General features: G+C 36.1%; 1 protein-coding gene across 1 annotated transcript in view; it reads left to right on the top strand.

Annotated features, from left to right (window-relative positions):
• The window catches only part of SEL1L (SEL1L adaptor subunit of ERAD E3 ubiquitin ligase), a 61,709-nt gene extending 44,509 nt beyond the window's left edge, over positions 1-17,200 (top strand). Inside the window, exons 14-21 of the mRNA XM_036882026.2 lie at positions 711-773; positions 2,264-2,351; positions 2,654-2,802; positions 3,563-3,728; positions 4,282-4,356; positions 8,003-8,175; positions 11,483-11,611; positions 13,097-17,200. Coding sequence (XP_036737921.1) covers positions 711-773; positions 2,264-2,351; positions 2,654-2,802; positions 3,563-3,728; positions 4,282-4,356; positions 8,003-8,175; positions 11,483-11,611; positions 13,097-13,306 — 1,053 coding nt within the window. The 3' untranslated portion in view covers positions 13,307-17,200. The remainder of the gene's footprint in view (positions 1-710; positions 774-2,263; positions 2,352-2,653; positions 2,803-3,562; positions 3,729-4,281; positions 4,357-8,002; positions 8,176-11,482; positions 11,612-13,096) is intronic.
• Positions 17,201-20,583: the final 3,383 nt, after the last annotated feature.

Consider the following 20,583-nt stretch of genomic DNA (forward strand, 5'->3'; position numbering starts at 1 on the left):
TATAACTGGCAACCATACTGTATAATTTAGGCTTTCTTTGTCCCAGAGAAAACTACATATGAATATTAAGACCCTGTGTGCCTCCATTGTACATACATATCTCTTGCCAACTACATGTTACTGTAGTTCCAAATGTCAGTTGAGTATTTCCCAAAGGAGCTCTGTGACACTTCTTTAAAGATGGCGTCTGCCTCTCCAAGTCTAGGTGAATTCTAGATTTTTCTCTGTAGGTATCAAAACAGTGATTCTCATCGCTCCACAGAACTCCAGTAACCTTAAGCATCATTGCCAGCTGATCCCAGTATTCTATTGTTATGTGGCTGGTAACTCTACCCGATGGCATCTTCTTTACTGGGGAGGGAAATTACCAGTGAAAACTACCAAAAAAAAGAAAAAGTGATCTACCTTTAATTTTAAAAAGATTAAATGTGTTGGTCATGTGTTATATCATAAATTCATGGAGCGATGGTCCTAAAGTAAGTCACAAAAATTCTAAATGAATTTACAATGTACTCCTTTTTAGCAAATTACTAAGAACCCCCCAAATCTCTAAAAGTCAGTATTATGTTTAGCCCTGATGAGGAGAAAATTTTGTTTTGAATTGAAAAGTGCTAAGACGTGTTTTGAATATGTTTGTAAATTCTTTCTTTTGTAGTCATTTACTGCATATTTTTTAATGAATCCTTTCACTCATTGTCTCTGGTTTACAGGGCAACCCAGTTGGACAAAGTGGGCTTGGAATGGCTTATCTCTACGGGAGAGGAGTTCAAGTTGTAAGTTTTCTATCTAACATTCTAACTTTAATAGCTGGTGAGGCAGGGAAATATTCTTTAACTAGCTTCCAGTTAACTAGGGGAGGCCATTTCATTGTAACCAAAGCTCCGAGGTTGGTTCCCTACCATTCCTCACCCTATTCCTGTCGTACCAGCTGCCTTACAATGGTTCTGCCTCTGGCAGCTTCTCCTGAAGGTGTGAAGCCATTTCTCATTCTTCCACCTGTGCTCTCTACCCTGCCTACTCTTCCATCTCACTAAGACTTAAACATATCCTTTGGTGCTCTTACTCAAGCCTAAGAAGATGTTAATCCCTCCCATTTAGGAGGAGAAAAGCTTTCAGTTCTACTGTTTGCCCTCCTTGCTTCTCTGCAGCCCTTCACTGCAAAGCCAAGGAGTGAACTATATACACTGCTGCTGCTCACTGTTTAGCTCTTAGCAGTCAGGCTTCTATTCTAGTCACCAGTAACCTGCATGTCAGCTAACTCCAGTTACACTTGTTTGGTTCTGTGTCCCTTGAACTTTCTTCTGTGGAATTCTATGACTCAAGCCCTCATGGTTTTCCTGGACCATTGTTTCTCGTTCTGATGTGCTAACTCCTCATGTTGGATGTCCCTGGATTCCCATGGCTGTCCTCTTTTAAATGCTCGCTTCAAGCAGTATGTTCTTTTAAGCTGGGCCTGAAACTAAGAGCTAAGTCTAGGATTTTATTCTATAGATACTCCCTACACACAGAAGACAGTAATGTGGTCTCATTTTGATTTCTTCTAGCCATTTTAAGACACCACAGTTCAGTAGTGGTCTTTGTTTTAATTTTGTCTATGGATATGTATATTTGAAATCTAATAATCATGCAGTGCTTGATAAACTACACAGGGAAGGAACAAATAAGAAAATAATTTTCCTTAATATTAGAAAAATTGAGGTTTAAAAAGGATTTGTTGGTAATAGAAAAGATATGACTATTTCATAAATTTTGGCCTTATGTTCCACTGGTGTTACTTATGTTTTCTGAGAAGTATAGTAGATATACAAAAACTATTTGCTTTTCTTCACAATGTCAAATATTAATCCTCCTATGACTTAAAGTATATTACCATCAATATATTATAAAAATTAGAAGGTAGTCCATTTAATGGCTATTTGAGAATAGTTTATGTAGTGCTTCATTAATTCTTTTTTAGATAATTATTTTTTATTGAAGGGTAGTTGACACACAGTATTACATTAGTTTCAGGTGTACAACACAGTGATTCAACATTTATATACATGATAATTCTAGGTACCAGCTATCACCATACCAAGTTGTTACAATATTTTGACTATATTCCTTATGCTATACATTACATCCTGGTTACTTATTTATTTTACAATTGGAAGTGTGTACTTTTTTTCATTAATTCTTTTTAATGAATGAATCTCCTAACTTAGGATATTATAAGCCTTTGGAGCTTTCTCATCATGTGATCTCATGACCTCTTTTTCTACAGAATTATGATCTGGCACTGAAGTATTTCCAGAAAGCTGCTGAACAAGGCTGGGTGGATGGGCAGCTACAGCTTGGTTCTATGTATTATAGTAAGTAACATTGGAATTAGTGGGGAATACACCAGAATCTAAATTAACCTATTTTCCATTAGATGCCACTATGATATAGAAATGAGAGCTATTAAATTCTGAATGCTAAATGTTCTTCCAATTCAGTGATTTGCTCATTGTAAATTACATTAATCTGTTAATATACAAATCTTTAATAATAAGGATCACATCTATCCTAAGCAAGAATTCTGATTTCCATTTCATTTTATTCCTCTGTAAAGCTTCTCTAGCAGATACATCTTATTTAAGACTACTGACCTTTCATGTGCCTTTCCTTACAGATGGCATTGGAGTCAAGAGGGATTATAAACAAGCCTTGAAGTATTTTAATCTAGCTTCTCAGGGAGGCCATATCTTGGCTTTCTATAACCTAGCACAGATGCATGCCAGTGGCACAGGTGTGATGCGATCTTGTCACACTGCAGTGGAGGTAAGGACTTTCTACCCACTTGTATACAGGAAATTAATTTGCCTGCTGGGAAAGTCTGCCAATTTAATTCTGGTTTTCTTTGCATGATTTCTTCAGGAGTAGAAATAGACTCAGCTTACTTGCATTGATACACTGAGGGAAGACTGTGAGGTTCTGTGTGTTACTATCACACTTATTTATTTCATTTGTCTCTCTCTATAAGAATCAACATTTATAAGGGGAAATATTGTTGTTTGCAGTCTCTCTGGCACCTAAGACAATATCTGAGACAATGGCGAGCATCAAAAAACTGTGTTGAATGAATGTTACAAAGGGGAATGCCAATATCTCGTAATTGGAACTTTTCCTCCTCAGCTCTCATAATTGGGCACTTGAGAGTGACATTGATTAATGCTTAGCAAAGTTTCTAAACCTCTCTATGCTTCAGTTTCCTCACTTGTAAAATGGGGCTGCCAATAGGACCTCATAGAGTGGTCCCCTCACAAACCTCATGGAGGATTAAGTGAGATACTATATATAAATTACTAGAGCAGTACCTGGCCAGAGTAAATGATATGTAATTGTTTGCTTTTATTTTCATTAACCTGTTGTAAAGACTAAGTGAAAACTTCAAATAAATTTTCCTAGATTTGTATATATTTTTAATAAAACTACCAGAGCTTCAAAGAGCAAGCTTAACAGTCAACTTGTAGCCAAAGTGCAAAAATAATTCTCTGGCATATTTTCATTACTGATTTTTTTTTCTTTACTATTCTCACAGCTGTTTAAGAACGTATGTGAACGAGGCCGTTGGTCTGAGAGGCTCATGACTGCCTATAACAGCTATAAAGATGGTGACTACAATGCCGCAGTGATCCTGTACCTGCTGCTGGCTGAACAGGGCTATGAGGTGGCACAAAGCAACGCGGCCTTCATTCTCGACCAGAGTGAGATTCATTTTAGTCCTGCCTTGAGATTAGAATACAAGGGTTCACGTCAGGTTAACTTGTTTAAAAAGAAAGGCCGCGAGGAGACTTCATTATTGTTGCAAACAGAACTTAACATACATGCTTAAGATACTTTACTTTGGACCACTAAGTCATCAAAGTTAGTTTTATAGTTAAAGTTGACAGTATGAATAGATTTGACATTCACCATAAAATTAACTGCTTTCAGTGAATACATTTTTCAAAGTACAGAAGATACAAAAACATTGTTTTTCCAGCAGTATGTAGATCCCTAGAAGTGGCTCATTACTGATTCTGTTGATAAACATATTTCAGGAAGTAGTGGTGTACTGATTGCAAGGGTTCCTGTGAACTCCATGTTTTATGCTAATACCTATTTAATTTCAGTACATTACTTGTTCATTTAATATTTATTTTATGTCCGTTCTTGCTTAAATTATTTACCACTTATCCACCCTAGTTTGTAAATGAAGCCTAAAAAGTCTAGTGCCTTTCCTTAAGAGCCTGATTTGTGTTTCATCTTTCCCTGTAGGAGAAGCAACCATAGTAGGTGAGAATGAAACTTACCCCAGAGCTTTGCTACACTGGAACAGGGCCGCCTCTCAAGGTGAGTGGTTGGTTTCTAGGACAAGATTTCATCTAGGAACCTTTCTTTATTGTTTTTTGGGTTTGTTTTTTTAAACTTCCAGTAAGATTAAATCCAGTCAGTTATCACTTTAAAATTAAGCAGAGATGAACATAGATGCAAAAATCCTCAACAAAAGATTAGTAAACCAAACTGAAAAATACATCAAAATGATCATCTATCATGATCCAGTGGGATTTATTCCAGGGATACAAAGATGGTTTAATATTCGTAAATGAATATCATTCACCACATCAACAGAAAGGATAAAAACCACATGATCATCTCAATAGATGCTGAAAAAGCGTTTGACAAATTCAACATCCATTCATGATAAAAACTCTCTACAGAATGGGTATAGAGGACAAGTACCTCAACATAATAAAGGCCATATATGACAAACCCACAGCTACATCATACTGAACAGCGAGAAGCTAAAAGCTTTTCCTCTGAGACCAGGAACAAGGCAAGGATGTCCACTCTCCACTTTTATTCAACGGAGTAGTGAAGGTCCTAGCCACAGCAATCAGACAACACAAAGAGATAAAAGGCCTCCAAATTGGTAAGGGAAAAGTTAAGCTGTCACTTTTTGCAGATGACATACATAGAAAACTTAAAGATTCCACCAAAAAAATACTAGAACTAATAACTGGATTCAACAAAGTTGCAGGATGCAAAATACACAGAAATCTGTTGCATTCCTATGTATTGAAAATGAACTAGTAGAAAGAGAGATCAGGAAAAAATTCAATTTACAATTGCATCAGTAAGAATAAAATACCTAGGAATAAACCTAACCAGGGAAGTGAAAAGCCTGTACTCTATAAACTATATGACATTAATGAGGGAAATTAAAGAAGACACAAATGAGTGGAAATCTATCCCATGCTCATGATAGGAAGAATTAATACTGTTAAAATGACCATCCCAAAGATACAGGTTCAGTGAATCCCTATCAAAACTGCAGCAACATTTTTCAGTAAACTAGAACGAATAGTTCTAAAATTGATAGGGAACCACAAAAGACCCTGAATAGCCAAAGCAATCCTGAGAAAAAAGAACAAAGCTGAGGGGATTATGCTCCGTGACTTCAAGCTATACTGCAAAGCAACAGTAATTAAAATATACGGTATCAGCACAAGACTAGACCCAGAGATCAATGGAACAGAATAGAGAGTCCAGATATAAACCCACACATATATGGTCAATTAATATACAATAGAGGAGCCATGGATATACAACAGGGAAAAGAAAGCCTCTTCAGTAACTGGTGTTGGCAAAAGTGGATAGCTCCATGAAAGAGAATGAAATTGGATTACTGCCTAATTCCATACACAAAAGTAAACTCAAAATGGATCAGACCTGAATGTAAAATGTAAAACCATAAAACTCTTAGAAGAAAATATTGGCAAAAATCTCTTGAATGTAAACATGAGTAACTTATCTCCTCAAGCAAGGGAAACAAGCAAAAATGAACAAATGGAACTACATCAAACTGAAAAGCTTCTGTACAACAAGGGATACCATCAGTAAAACAAAAAGGCATCCTCTAGTAAGGGAGAATATATTCATAAACGACATATCTGATAAGTTGTTAACATCCAAAACATATAAAAAGTTCATATTCCTCAACACCAAAAAAACAAATAACTTGACTAAAAAATGGGCAGAGGACCTGTGCAGCCATTTCTCCAAAGATGAAATACAAAGATGCTCCACATTGCTAATCATCAGGGAAATGTGAATCAAAACCACAATGAGATACCACCTCACAGCAGTTAGAATGGCCACTATCCAAAAGACAAAAAATTAACAAGTGTTAGTGAGGATGTGGAGAAATGAAAGCCCTCCTACACTGCTGGTGGGAATGTAAATTGGTGCAGCCACTGTAGAAGGCAGTATGAAAGTTACTAAAACTAAAATAACCATTTGACCCAGTGATTCCACTTCAAGGAATTTACCTGAAGAAAACAAAATCTCTGATTCAGAAAGATATATGAACCCCTATGTTTACTGCTGCATTATTCACAGTAGCCAGGATATCAATAAATGAATGGTTAAAGATGTCGTACGTAAACACAATGGAATATTATTCAGCCATAAAAAAAAAATCCTGCCACTTGTAACAACATGGATGGATCTAGAGGGTATTATGCTAAGTGAAATAAGCCAGGCGGAGAAAGATGCCATATGATTTCACTTATTTGTGGAATATAAATACAAAGCAAAACAGAATGAACAAAACATCAGTAGATTCATAGAAGTAACTGGTGGTTACCATGGGGGTGGGAGGGTAGAAGGAGACAAAGGGGCACAAAAATTCTCAATCATAATGTAGACTGGTCATGTGGATAGTAGTACTAGTAGTACAGCATGGAGAATATAGTCATTGACTCTGTAACATCTTCCTATGTTGACGGATAGTAGCTGTACTAGTGGGAGGGAGAATTTAGTAATATGGGTAACTCTTGAACCACTGTGCTTGCACACTTGGAAATAATTTGTGTATCAACTGTATTTCAACTTGAAAAATTAAGCAGAGATACTAATTATTTGCTTTTTTTTTTTGCAGCATGATTAGTATTTATTCTTAAAATAAAAGTTCTAGTTCCAGAGTTTCTAAATTGAATTCCAAGGTCTTTTTTTTTTTTTAAGGTATCATTGATAAACACTCTTACGAAAGTTTCACAAGAAAAACAATGTGGTTATTACATTCACCCTTATTATCGAGTCCCACCCATACCCCATTGCAGTCACTGTCCATCAGTATAGTAAGATGCCACAGAGTCCCTATTTGTCTGTGAGCTGCACTGTCTTCCCCATGACCCCACATACACCATGTGCACCAATCATGATACCCCACAATCCCCTTCTCCCTCTCTTCCCACCCCTCCCGTTTGGTAACCACTAGTCCCTTCTTGAAGTCTGTGAGTCTGCTGCTATTTTGTTCGTTCAGTTTTGCCTTGTTGATAAACTCCACAAATGAGGGGGAAATCATTTGGTACTTGTCTTTTTCTGCCTGACTTATTTCACTGAACATAATACCCTCTAGCTCCATCCATTTGTTGTGAATTCCAAGGTCTTTGTACTGCACATTTATGTCATGTTGTGGTTTACTCTTTCATGTTTAGTTTGAGCCAGTATATTATATAAAATTAGAATTCAGTAGAATGCATAATAGAATATCAGTCTAAAATCCAAAAGATTTTAAACTTCTCCCACTCTTCTTTGTTCAAATATTTCTTTTTCTCACATACTCCTCTCAGCATTCTTTCTCCAAGCCTGTCCCTTCTCTAAACCTAAACGATGGTTCAGTAGAACTATTTTAAAATGTAAATGGCGTGATGGGTTAAAGCATGATAACTTGAAGAGTATTATTAGTGACATAGGGAGTATACCCACCTTGTTTAACCTCTCCCTGACTATTACAAAGCCTTCTTCAGAAGACAAAACTTTGAGTTTAAATTTTTTACTCTATTTGTAGTTAGGCTGAAAGATTTGTTATAAAGTGTGTGTACTACAAATTAAAATTCTGTCTTACATAAGCATGTTAACAGGAGAAATAACCATTTGATCTGTTTTGAACACACTATTTATTGGCAGTTTTGCATTTAACTTTTGTTTTAAGGCTACACTGTGGCTAGAATTAAGCTTGGAGACTACCATTTCTATGGATTTGGCACTGACGTAGATTACGAGACCGCATTTATTCATTATCGTCTAGCATCTGAGCAACAACACAGTGCGCAAGCTATGTTTAATCTGGGATACATGCATGAGAAAGGACTAGGCATTAAACAGGTGAGCGTGGCTTCAAAAAACTGTTTGGATGATATAATTGTGATGTGGGGGAACCATCTACATTTTTATAGAAAATAGGCTTTCTTTGGAATGTGCTCAGATTTTAGGTACTAAGTTATGAGACAATTTTGTAATATTTCAAAAGACTGCCCTTGCATCTCTCTCATCTTGGAGCACACACATACATATTAATATCCACACTGAGTATTTAGGATATTAAGCCAAAGACAGATTCATTAAAATGGAAATGCAATGCTATTCCTATTAATAATTCTTTGTTTGAAAACTACCTGGCCATCTTTAGCCAATTCTGTTCTAAATTAGTGTGAGATGGAGTAGGATGTTTTTTGCTGATACACTTATTTCTGATTCTTGTATCTTCCTGATAAAGTCTAACGTGCCTTAGATCCTATGGCCTTAAGTTTTTGCCTGTGTACCCTTAGAAGAATTTTGAAAAGTTGCACATCTTCTTGTGCATTTTTAATATGACATTTAAAGATTTTCATCAAAAGTTTTAAAGAGTCTAAAGTCTAGCTATTTTAAACACTAACTTTTAAAAAAATAAAATGCTAAATTACTCTAAATATCAAAATAATTTGACCCTATTCTTAATTTTTGAAAAATACTACAGCAAATTCATTAAGTGAAAGCTATCTTTTCCTTTTCTCCCTGAACTTATATTTTCAATTCATTATTCCCACAAAATTATATACAAATGCTTTTAATGCTTATTTTACTGATCTCTCTTTCATGCTTATCTGAAACAAATATATAAATTCAAAATCTGTATTTTATTTCCCAAGTGTTGACAAATTCTTGAGATATTAGTCATAGTTGGTCAGTTAATACAGTATTGATCAAATCAACATAGTACAAATTTTGGTAAATTTTTACTTTTGTGGTAATTATGGAAAACATCTTTTAATGAGATGGAGCATTTTTTTTTATTAGCTTAAGTATCAATTAAATTTAACATTCTATTTTTTTTTTAATATATCACAAAAATAAGTGCATGGAAATAGAAAATTTTATTATAGCAAAGTCACTTAATTATTTAAACTGCTTTAGAGTTGTATGCTGTCTTAGAATACCGTAGACTGGGTGGCTTAAACCACAAATTTATTTCACTCAATTCTGGAAGCTGGGAAGTTGAAGATCAAAGTGCTGACAGATTTGGTGTCCTGTAAGGACCTGCTTCCTGGGTCAGAGAGAGCTGTCATCTTGCTTTGTCCTAACATGAGGAAAGAGCAAAAGACAGCAGCGGGCTCTTTAGAAAACTTTAAGGATGCTAATTCCATTCATGAGAGCTCTACCCTCATGGCCTCATCTGATCCTCATCACATCTCAGAGACCTCACCTCCTAAAACCATCACATTAGGCAGTAGGATTACAAGATCTGGATTTGGAGGGGACACATTTAGTCCATAACACGTGCCAAAAAATCAGAGCGATCTGTCATAAAAATTATTTTTAGTGATGTCATGTGCCAACTTGGTTAAGTCCTCCTGTTGTTGAAGGAAAAGAATTGGAAACTAGGATGTGTTCCCTGATCATTGGAATCATTCACTTTCTCAGAGAAGACTTCACCAAGCCTTTTCAAATGATACCCCTTACTCTGTCACTTCCAGACACTTTGTTGACCTGTAATGTGCTTAAGAGAAAATTGTTCATTTCATTTTCCCAGATGGACTGTTTTTTTTTGTCAACGTGCTTTTCATTTTACCATATTTTAATATTAGTTTTATTTAATTCCATATGTAAATTTTGATATATTAGATACTTGAATATAGTTTTGTCAACCCTCTGGAGCTGCAGGCTGAGTGCATACAGTTGATGGAAGATCTCTGCCATGTAATTGAAAGTAGTTATTAACACCTTTCTTCATCATCAAACCAGTCAGCCAAATCAGACTTAGTTTCTGCCAGTCTGATTTCATTTTTAATTCAAATAAACTTAATATGTTTTTGGTGACTAATAAAAAGACCACACATAAATTTTGGTTTTTATGAGGTAACACTTAGTAATAACTTACTAAAAGCAACCAAAATTAAGGTAATAAAACTGTTTTTATAATACGTTGTAAGACAAAATCTGTGCTTTTCTCAGTTTGTAGTATAATGTATCGCTTATATAAATTTTTATAAAGGCTATGATAAAATGTATAGTATTCCTTTGATAAGAATAGGGAGAGGGAACTCAGATTCAGCTTTTAAGAATAATCAGTCATGTATAAACTGGAATGATTTCATTAGTTTTTATAACATACCATGATCACCTTTTCCCATTTTTTTCCTATTAGCAAAAAAGACATTCATATTATTAAAAACTAAATCAGTTCAGCATTTAGTATAGCCAGAAATACATTAAGTATTAAATAAGATGGGGATTGGTTATAATTGGAACAAATAAGTCAGGATGTGATTGCTAAATGATGATTCACACAGAGTCCACATTATCACGTAAAGTTTGATCCATGATCTTGAACAGCAGCCCCCAAAAATTTTTGTTATATTTTTTTAAAAATCAAAGACATTAACCATACAATTATTGTTGTTTGAAGGCACTCTTCTTTGTAACCAATGACATGCCCTAGGGACAAGCTTAGGTAATAGCTGAAAGTAACTGCTGTATTTACAAATGGAAAAAGTCATTTTTAATGTTTAGCCTTTCTTTCCCATGTCTCTTGACATTCTTTCCTAGGAGGTTGGAATTCTTTGACAATAGTCAGGGCATGGAAGAAGTGAGGTTGTTAAATGAAAATTTATAGTGGCCCACCATCCTATTCTACATATATCTAATACAAAACACTCCTATCAAGGACAAAGTTAATGATGACTTGTTTGTGCCTTTACAGAAAGGTGTCCAAGACAGGGCAACACAGCATGCAAGGCCTTGAACATTGTGCAGGTACCCATGGGAAATCTTGAGTACATCTACTCCAGTTTCAAAGTCACAGCTCCAAATAAACCAGAAATTGCTTACAGTGACTGATGTTTTAAGAAGGAAAAAGTTAACTTGAGAATTTTAGGTCATGCCTGGGATTTCCAGATTGACAATATGCACAGATGTATCTGCACTGCAAATGGGGTGTCAGATGAAGGAACATGAGTTAAGTCTTTTTTTTTTTCAAAATTAGGCAGATAGTTAAGGAAATATTACTGTTTAAAGCTTAGATTTTTTTTCTTTAGGTAGGGACATTTTTAAATGAAAACTTGAAAGGTAAAATAAATTTTCAAAATATATAAACTAAATAATAATTATTTTTACTTATTTTAAAGAGAGGTAAATTTTGTTTTATTACCTATAGGATATTCACCTTGCAAAACGTTTTTATGACATGGCAGCCGAAGCCAGTCCAGATGCACAAGTACCAGTCTTCCTAGCACTCTGCAAATTGGGCGTGGTGTATTTCTTGCAATGCATACGGGAAACAAATGTAAGTGGACTATGCCTCTTTTAATTAAAGTCCCAGTGACATAATTCTCAGTGTGGTGGGTTGAGAACTGAAAAAAATTGGGGGGAGGGGAGGAGTATCCTGCAAGTGGTCTTGTTCCCTTCTGCTCCCGCAGGTGAAGTGCCAGCAAACATCATGGCGAATGTAGCCACAAAGCAATTAGCTCTCATGTGTATTTGACAGTGGTTCCCGAAGCTAAAGATTTTTCATGGATGTAGATGTTTCTGGCTTAAGGAGAATTGAGACTAACCCATGGCAATTTGGTACAATAGTTAACTAAATTGAGTAAGCATTAAATCAGATGAATACCTAGACTCAGACCAGTCTCTTAAAAAGAGAATTTTTTAAAAAAGGAAGAAGCACTTGAGAACCTGCCCAGGCTGTTGTACTTCAGATTCTTTCGATAGTGAAACATATTAAAAACACCACTGAAATTTTCTTCTCTAAAAATACCTTGAACTATTTAAATAAGCTAATGGTAGAACCTAGTAGAAGATGGGTTACCCATTCCCCTCAACTTTAGTTACCAATACTTATATATAGGTGCTCTTGGTTCTCCAGTTTCACGTTTTGTTTATAGTATCTAGTTCTTCATAATGAATTAAGTGATGCAGCATTTAACTCTGAAGGTCCTTAAAAGTATACAGAAACAAGAGCCATTTAACTTTATTCTCGACCAGAAAAGGATGGTGTTTCAACTTTCAGTTAATATTTTTTAGAATGGGTTGACACACCATTTCCCTTCTATGTTGCTCCAGCATCTATAAAGAAAAATTTAGTTACTTCTGCCTTTTGCAGCCCTAGCCCATGCTACTGTGGTCCTCCACGTATATATAAGGCTGCAAAAGACAGGAGGTGTTGGGCTCTGTCCTCCCAGTTGTTTATACATTTGTAATGGCAAATTCGTAATTGCTTGTTAGTGTGAGCCAGGGTGTGGTGTACCCTCTGCCAACTGAACAATCTCTCTTCCTTCAATTAAAAAGCTAACAGCGTGGCGGCCTGCTGTTTCTGAGGACTGTTTCAGATCCTTGTCTCACAGATTTTAAAACTAATAAAACTATCAATTGCAGGCTAGGATTTGGTCTTGTACATCATACTAAAAATATTACATCTTTGTTCTCAAAATCTCCCATTGAGGGTCTCTCTCTTCAGGACACACACACCACTGTTCCTACGCACACACACACACCACTGTCCCCAGTGTGCCTTTCAAATATTTTCTTGAAAAATGCTTGGGGAATTAGGGCAGTAGATTACTGATGGGACGGAACCCTCTACAGTCAACTGTTACGCAGTAATAGCTCAGTTCCTGACACAAATTTCTTGAGTTTTATTGGAAAGCTTTTAACCTATTGTAAAACCAATTATGTTAGTAAGTTCTGCATTTATTTCTAATTTGTAATGTAACTTTCCTAGTTTCTCCTCTAACATTTAAGTGATGATAATGACTTTTATATTCTCATTAAGATTCGAGATTTATTCACTCATCTTGATATGGACCAGCTTTTGGGACCTGAGTGGGACCTTTACCTCATGACCATCATTGCATTGCTGCTGGGAACTGTTATAGCTTACCGGCAGAGGCAGCACCAAGACATGCCCGTCCCCAGGCCTCCAGGGCCACGGCCAGCGCCTCCACAGCAGGAGGGCCCACCAGAGCAGCCACCGCCACAGTAACAGCCACTGTGGGCAGCCTTGATCAGTGACAACCAAGGAGATTGTTTGCTGAGAACACTTGCATTTGATTTACAACTTTGGATCAGTGGCCATCTCCTGGAAGAGGCACAAGGAAGCATTGAATTCCTAAAGCTGCTTAGAATCTGATGCCTTTATTTTCAGGGATAAGTAACTCTTACCTAAACTGAATGTTTGTTTCAGTGCCGTATGGAATAACAACTCTCAATGGCTTTCCTTGTTTCTTCTCCTCATTTTATTCTTGTTCTTTTTTTGTTTTTATGGAAACATGAGACACAGTCATGTCTACTCTTATCCAGCTGTCTTTTCTGGGTCCTTTGGGTTATTCGCTCAATGTGCCTAAGTTCTTCTATCAACCACCTTTAACATCTTCTGCATCGACACTAAAAACTGATCAATGGAAAAAAGAAAACCCAGTTAGTTGAAAGTTTAACCTTAACATGTTTGAAAGTCTGAAACTAGACCTTGCCTTTTAAGTATAAAAAAAAAAAAAAAAAAACACTTCAGAATGTGTCAGAACATCGATAACTGAGAAACTTTACCAATCCACATGCAAGTATACATATTCATATTTGTTAATTTATAAGGGACATTTGGGAGGTTTCCTATTAACAGTGATTATCCTGCTTTTTACCATACTTCCCTCCTTCAAAGACTGAAAGGCCTTGTTAAAGAGTTTCCTAACATGTGAATTTGTCCCACCTACTCAGTGTAATTTGCTTGTTTGTTTTGAGTGTATAGAGCTTGGATCTGGAAGCCAGAGGATGGACTAAGTGAAAGAAATTAGAAGATAATATGAAAGAACTCTGGGTGGGGTACTAAGATCATAGAAACACTTTCCTGAAAGTTGAAGCATTTATTCCCAGGATTTATTTTACTTTGCATTTCTTATTGCAAAAGAATAGATCACCCTCCTGAATTCTTTAAATATGAAATGTCATTGCCAGGATATGGCATGCAGTGACTACCATTATACTACTAAAACTCAGAGAGTGTAAGATGCGTTAAATTCAGCAGTTGAGGAAAGCTAAAGCCTGTGTATCCTGTTCAGGTAGATTTTATTTCTGCAGTTTTATACTACAGTAGAAAGTCATTCCCTTGCGTAGTTACCACATTCACCACCCTCCCGCTGTTAACATTAGGGAAATGAAGGGAGTTGTGTGTTAAATAGTATGGAAGAAAAACAACAGAGAACAGAACTTCATTTATCATAAAAATGAAAAAATTTAAACCAAATTTGTTTTCTTTTGTCAGATGGTGGTATTCACCAACCTACATCTAGTCTGAGACTGCCTGAGTATCTGAGCAGGCTTTCTGTGCCTGCTGACCTCACTCTGTATTAGTGTTTATGCTTCTTCCATAATCCCCCATCTGCCAGAAAACTTGAAGTTTATTAACTGTAGAGTTGTAAGACTTTGGATTTTGAAGTTGGGGTTGTATTTAGAACTAGATTTAATTAGTCTGTAATGAACATGAAGGCTTTAAATGTGATGTTGTATGCTTTTTTGTGTGTGTTTAGAGTATTACGAGAAACCTGGTAAGCAAACTTTCCTCCCAAATAATTACTTCCAAAGTTGAAGAGGTGGCCATGGAGAGAACCATATGTATAAAAGCATATCTGAAAGGTAGGAAATTTTACTCAGAAAAGTGTAATATCGTTTGGGGCATCTCTTAGATATTAAGACTTGTTTGATGTCTTAACACTGAGATTTGAGTGCCGTTGGTACAAGATGTTGGCGACTTCACCACTGCCTCCTCTCCCACCCTTCAAATAAGTCGAGTCCGTTGTGGCAGCCACACTTCATTTCAGAGGAACTGTTTTAATTTAGTTAAGTGTTTTAAAATCCTCTAAGATGAATAAACCTTTACCATCCACCTCATTTCTCCTTTCACAACTTTTTAATTCCTATCTCTACTTCCCTCATTAGTATTTTGAAAAAGCATTTTGTAAAACAGCATGTGCCTATAGCTAGATGGCAAAGCATGGTTTTTCCTACAGTAACAGACGTCCCATGAGTTTACCATTTGCCATGTCCTTTTTATTTCTACTATTACAAACATCCTTTTCTTGGCTTTTTTGCACCTCCTGTTTTACCCTGGGTCATATGCTACTGGAAATTGGAAGGGTATCTTTAAAATAACTTGTTTCTATGGCTTCATGACTCCAGTCCTTATGGCTGTCTCAAAATACTTCACTCCCTTTTTCTTTTTGTTCATGGGACATGATACCTAAGCAAATAGGAACTGGGTTTGGTGTTTCTCCTAAAATAATGCTCAATATTTACCTAAACAAATGGCATCCATTTGAATAAAATGACCATAACTAAAGCTAGTTAATGTCAGTGACATTAAACTAACTCCAGGATTCAGGAGTTTTAATGTTAGAATTTAGAGTTAGCAGCTAGAGTGTAGCTTCATTTCTCCTTGGCAGCCTGTCCCCACGACCCCTTTGATAGTCTTGTCTTCCTGCCTTTGAAGGTGATGGCAGTGGTAGTCTACTTAGTTATCTTCTCCTGTTATCTGCTTTGTTGGTTAGTAAACTGTTTTAATCTTGAGACTATCGTTTTGCTTTTATTTTATGTTAAAAAGGTAGCATTGGTCTTCAGATTTTTTTCTTTATGTGTTTGAAGTTTTTGTTTCTGTTTTCTGAGTAAAGTGTATTTTTGGTTAATATTCAGTGGCACGAAGAAAGTAAAAAGCCCTTTTTTCCCCCAAAAATTCACTATTTAGCTCTTAAATGAGATTAATTTATGAATCACTAATCTTAAGTACTCTTGAGAATTTGTTACCTTGTGCATATAAGGTTAATTTGTGAAAGTTTTACTGCTAAGCTGTTTTATCTCTGTATCATTGAGAAGTTTTAGAGACTTCTACCCATGATCTGGTGATGACCTGATACTTTATTTAACTAAGCAGTTGCTGTTGCCTCCAGAAAACTTAAGTATTTTATATAGAATTTTTTTTTTTTGCTTTGTTTTTCCCTCCTTTCTTTGTTCTTCAAACCAGTGTTTTGGAAGTATGCATGCAAGCCTGTAAGTGAAGAACACAACTCTTCATGTGTAGCATGTGTATTATCATTTAGCTACATCTGCAAAAGACTTCCTTTACAGAGGTTTGGACTAACATTTCACATGCACATTTCAAAACAAAATGCTTCAGATAAACAGCCCCTTTACCTGCCAAGAGGAGCATTGTGGGCTGCACTTGCCCCACTGACAGCTAGGATTTGTTTTGAAAGTGTATTTAATATTTATTGCACAATATTATGACTAGAAGTGTGCAAGAAATAAAAGAAACTCTTATTTTCATGAAAATTCTTTCATCAGTCATTACCCTCGAAAAAAAGTGAAAATATAAATTTCTGAATACCATATTGTCCGAGGCACTACCGGATTTTTAAATGTGTGGTAGTCATTGAAAAGAAGCTAAATTTCTCCGTCTTGGTATTTAAAGAAAATCTAAAATATCCCAAGTAAAAATCATTTGTATTTTAAAATGACTGTACAAATAAATACTGATTTTGTGTGCATGAGAAGGGTGTCTTGGTTGTGTGCAGGGAGTCATCTCAGATGTACCATTTTTCCTATTTGGAATGACAAACAAGCTGACGCTATGATTAAAAAAAATCAAAATGTTCATGCGATCAAGGTATAACCACTATCAATATTTAGGAGAAATTTAAAAGACCATAAGCTGGCATTGGAAGGAACACCATAACAGACTTTTTTGTAAATTTATTTTGTATTTAATTAAATACAGTATAAAGGCTGGTGAAGTGTAATATAATTGTGTAAACAAATCCTGTTAATAGAGAGATGTACAGATTCATTTTGTACTGTATCTTGAAACTTGTGAAATAAAGACTCCACCTCTGGTTATCCTGTATGCGGTAATGTACCATGACCATGAACAAGCCCTTTTCGGTCACACTTGGTTTTTAACCTGAATCATTTCAGTGTTTAATGGTCCTTTCTGGGATTTCCTAAGCTTCTGCAAACATTCATGTAGGGCAGTTTGAATCCATCTTTTATTTATTGTCAACCTCTGAAATTCAGATTTCTATACATTGAATTTTGTCCTAAGGAGAATAGAAATTTGCCAAGAAGTGTTACCTTTTTTTTTTGCATTACAAAATGATCCCCACAATAAGTCTAGTTACTGTCTGTCAACATACACAGTTATTACAGTATCATTGGCTGTGTTCCCTATGCTGTACATGACATATCCATACTGATATCATAAGTGGGGGATTGTACCTCTTAATCCCCTTCACCTATTTCACCCTGTTACTGTTCTTTTAAATCTGAGATCTTTGACTTCAGTCAGCCTCTGCTGATTATAGGAAAATGTATCTAAAGTTTGCTTACGTACTGCCTTGTCCCAGAAAGTTTTTAAGAGGGCTTACAGAGCCTCATCCAATACAGTCATAAAATTTACATAAAATAAGATGATCTAAGGAAAGGAGAAATGGAAAAAAAGACAAACCGAGAGTGAACTTTAAACACAAAATGCATGTTAGAAGTGGGCTATAAATTATAACTTCCTAGCAGCCAGCTCAAGAAGGAAATTGAGCTAAACCATTCCCAGCTTAGAAGCATCAGATCCTTGGATAAAAAGTCTGGATGATGCACACTATGGTAAGTGAGAAATTGGATCTCTGATTTAACTTCTGGAAGCACAGCCACCCCAGATGACCTTGACTGACCTCTGAGAAGTGGGACTTCAGAGCCACACAACATCAGCGGTTTGACCATTCACCCTGGAGTTGGGTGTAATGCCTATTAACCACTTAGCCCCTCTCTGACAAGTATCAGAATGAGTCCTTGGTCTTCATTGGAAACAATGTGGTGAGAAACAGCCTCTCTCCTTTAACTTCCTTTATGACACCAATTTTGATTGGTTATGCTAGCCTTGAAATACTATGTTAGAGCATATACATGAATGTATGCGAGCAAAAAATTAATATTTCTGTAGTAGAAACTGAAAAAAGATGTTTTATTTTATGGCTATTTTCCAAATACTTGAATAGTCAAGTAAAATGAGCTTTATAATTTACCAGTTCAAAAGGAGGTGCTGCTATATTACGGATCTTGTATATTTTTTCCCATGTCATTTCTGCCACTACTTAGAAAGTCATCAGGTTAAAAATTCTACCAACTTGGTAATTTATTATTAATATTATATTTTTAGCAGAACTCTGATTTTCCTAGTGGCCAAATGTTTAATTTCTTTTAAACATGTCCTATTGTTAATGCTGAATTGTGTATTAAATCCTACTTCTAAAAACCCCACATAATTTTTTCTCATGTAATTTGAGTAGAATATGTTCAGTTAATTGTCTTTGGAACATTTGTATAAATGTTTTGTTTTTGTTCAGTCAAGTTTCCTTTTGCCTTCTATTTCCCAGTACAACTCTATTAATTCGTCTGTCAGGATTGAAAATAATTTCTCCTAACTCTGATAGGTAGGTAATAGGTATGAGATTTTAATAAGTATCCTAAACAAGGGTGCCAACTTTGAACATAAAAATGCCAGTGAGTCTTACATGATTCACGATTTAAACGTGAACAACAGAAACCTCCACTCTTGGAAACAGATTTATTTTAAGATGTGAAAGCACAGCTGTGAGTTTCAGAGTTGACACATCTGGGTTTCCCCACTCTTCCCCCATGCCCTTGCCTATAATATTTTTTCCTTAGAAAAGTTTTGAGTTTTTTTCTAAAAAACATTTTTGAAATGAATAAAAGCTAATCCTGATTGTTCAAGGGAAAAGGGAGTGGAGGGAATCATCCAGCTGTTATTTCCCTTATATATATTGATAAAGAATTTACCAGACTATCTCCAGCCTATGCATACATTTTATCTTTTGCATACTGTTTGGGCAAGGTTCTTTGGCTAGTAATATCTTACATAATGCACAGAAATTTACTGCCAGAGCAGAGAGGTGAGGACAGCATACTCTTTTCCTGTGGTCCCTACTTTGACTCTGAGTGAAATAAATGCCGTAAGTGAAACTGTCTACACGGGAGCTGTGAACAGTGCCTTTATTACTTAAAAGGCAAGGAAAAGAGTAATTGAAGAAGCCTTAAGTTTATTTAATTGGTATCTGTATTTCCTCGTTTGCAGCTTAAAAGTAACTGAAACGACAGAAATAACTTAATGGAGACTTAGTGTACACAGGTTTGTTAAACCAAAGACTCTATTAGGTCTCACCAGAGACAACAAAGTAAGTTAGGGGCAGGACATTTATGCCTTAGATCAGTGAAATAGAAGAAGCCTATGAACAAGGATGAAACCCTAACCTTGAGTACAGAAAAATTAAGTTGCATCCTATCAGACCCATTACCACTAATGAAGGGGGATTTTTAATTGTGTTACCATTCCAGCACGGGTCATGATGACAAATATGACAGATGCATAAGGGAAGGGTCCACACACAACCGCCATGGTCCACTGGTGGGTCTTGCATTCTCAACAGTTCTCCCATTGACTCTCCTGAGTTCAGTCTTAAAATTTATAACATAGGGTTTCACATTGTCATTCATTCAACAGTTTTTATGAATCACCTACTGAATGAATCACATTCCAGGCACTGAAATGTACAGTGAATTTAAAGAGAAGTAAGAACAGGTCTTGTGCTCTGGGGGTCACCATCACCATTTTATTGAGCACAGGATATGAATATGTGACAAGCACTAGGTGCTTTACATGCATTACAGAATTTTAAATACCCCTTGATGTTGGTACTATTCACATCATTCTCTTGTAACATATTAGGAAATGGAACTTAAGCTAAGCCAATTTTCTCAAGGTCACTCACCTAGTAAGTTACAAAACGAATTCAAATAAGACTCTTGACTATAAAACCCAAGCTAAATGGCATGGTATGCTGTCCCCCTAATGCAGCATGGTGAGGCTTATAGTGGAGGTGTGAACACCATGCTTAGGGAACCAGGAAAGAGTAACAACAAAATGTACAAGTCTCCAATTTGCATGTCAGCCTTGCTCCAGTCCATGTGGACATGCTGTTCTAGTTTCAGCATGTGCTGCCAAAGCAGCATTTACAGGCACCTACTGTTGCTTTAAAAATTGTAAAGGAATTTAAAAAAAACATCTAGAGCACACCAAGATTGGCTTATCACTGCTTCGCCAGGTCTGGGGCCTCCACTAGGGTGGCTTGAAATGCTTGGGGAGCTATAAATCGGGGGTTTATGCATTTTTCTGTTTTGATATCTTCCAGGGCCAAAATACCCAAGACG

This window comes from Manis pentadactyla, chromosome 11, assembly GCF_030020395.1.
Source record: "Manis pentadactyla isolate mManPen7 chromosome 11, mManPen7.hap1, whole genome shotgun sequence".
NCBI classification, from domain to species: domain Eukaryota; kingdom Metazoa; phylum Chordata; class Mammalia; order Pholidota; family Manidae; genus Manis; species Manis pentadactyla.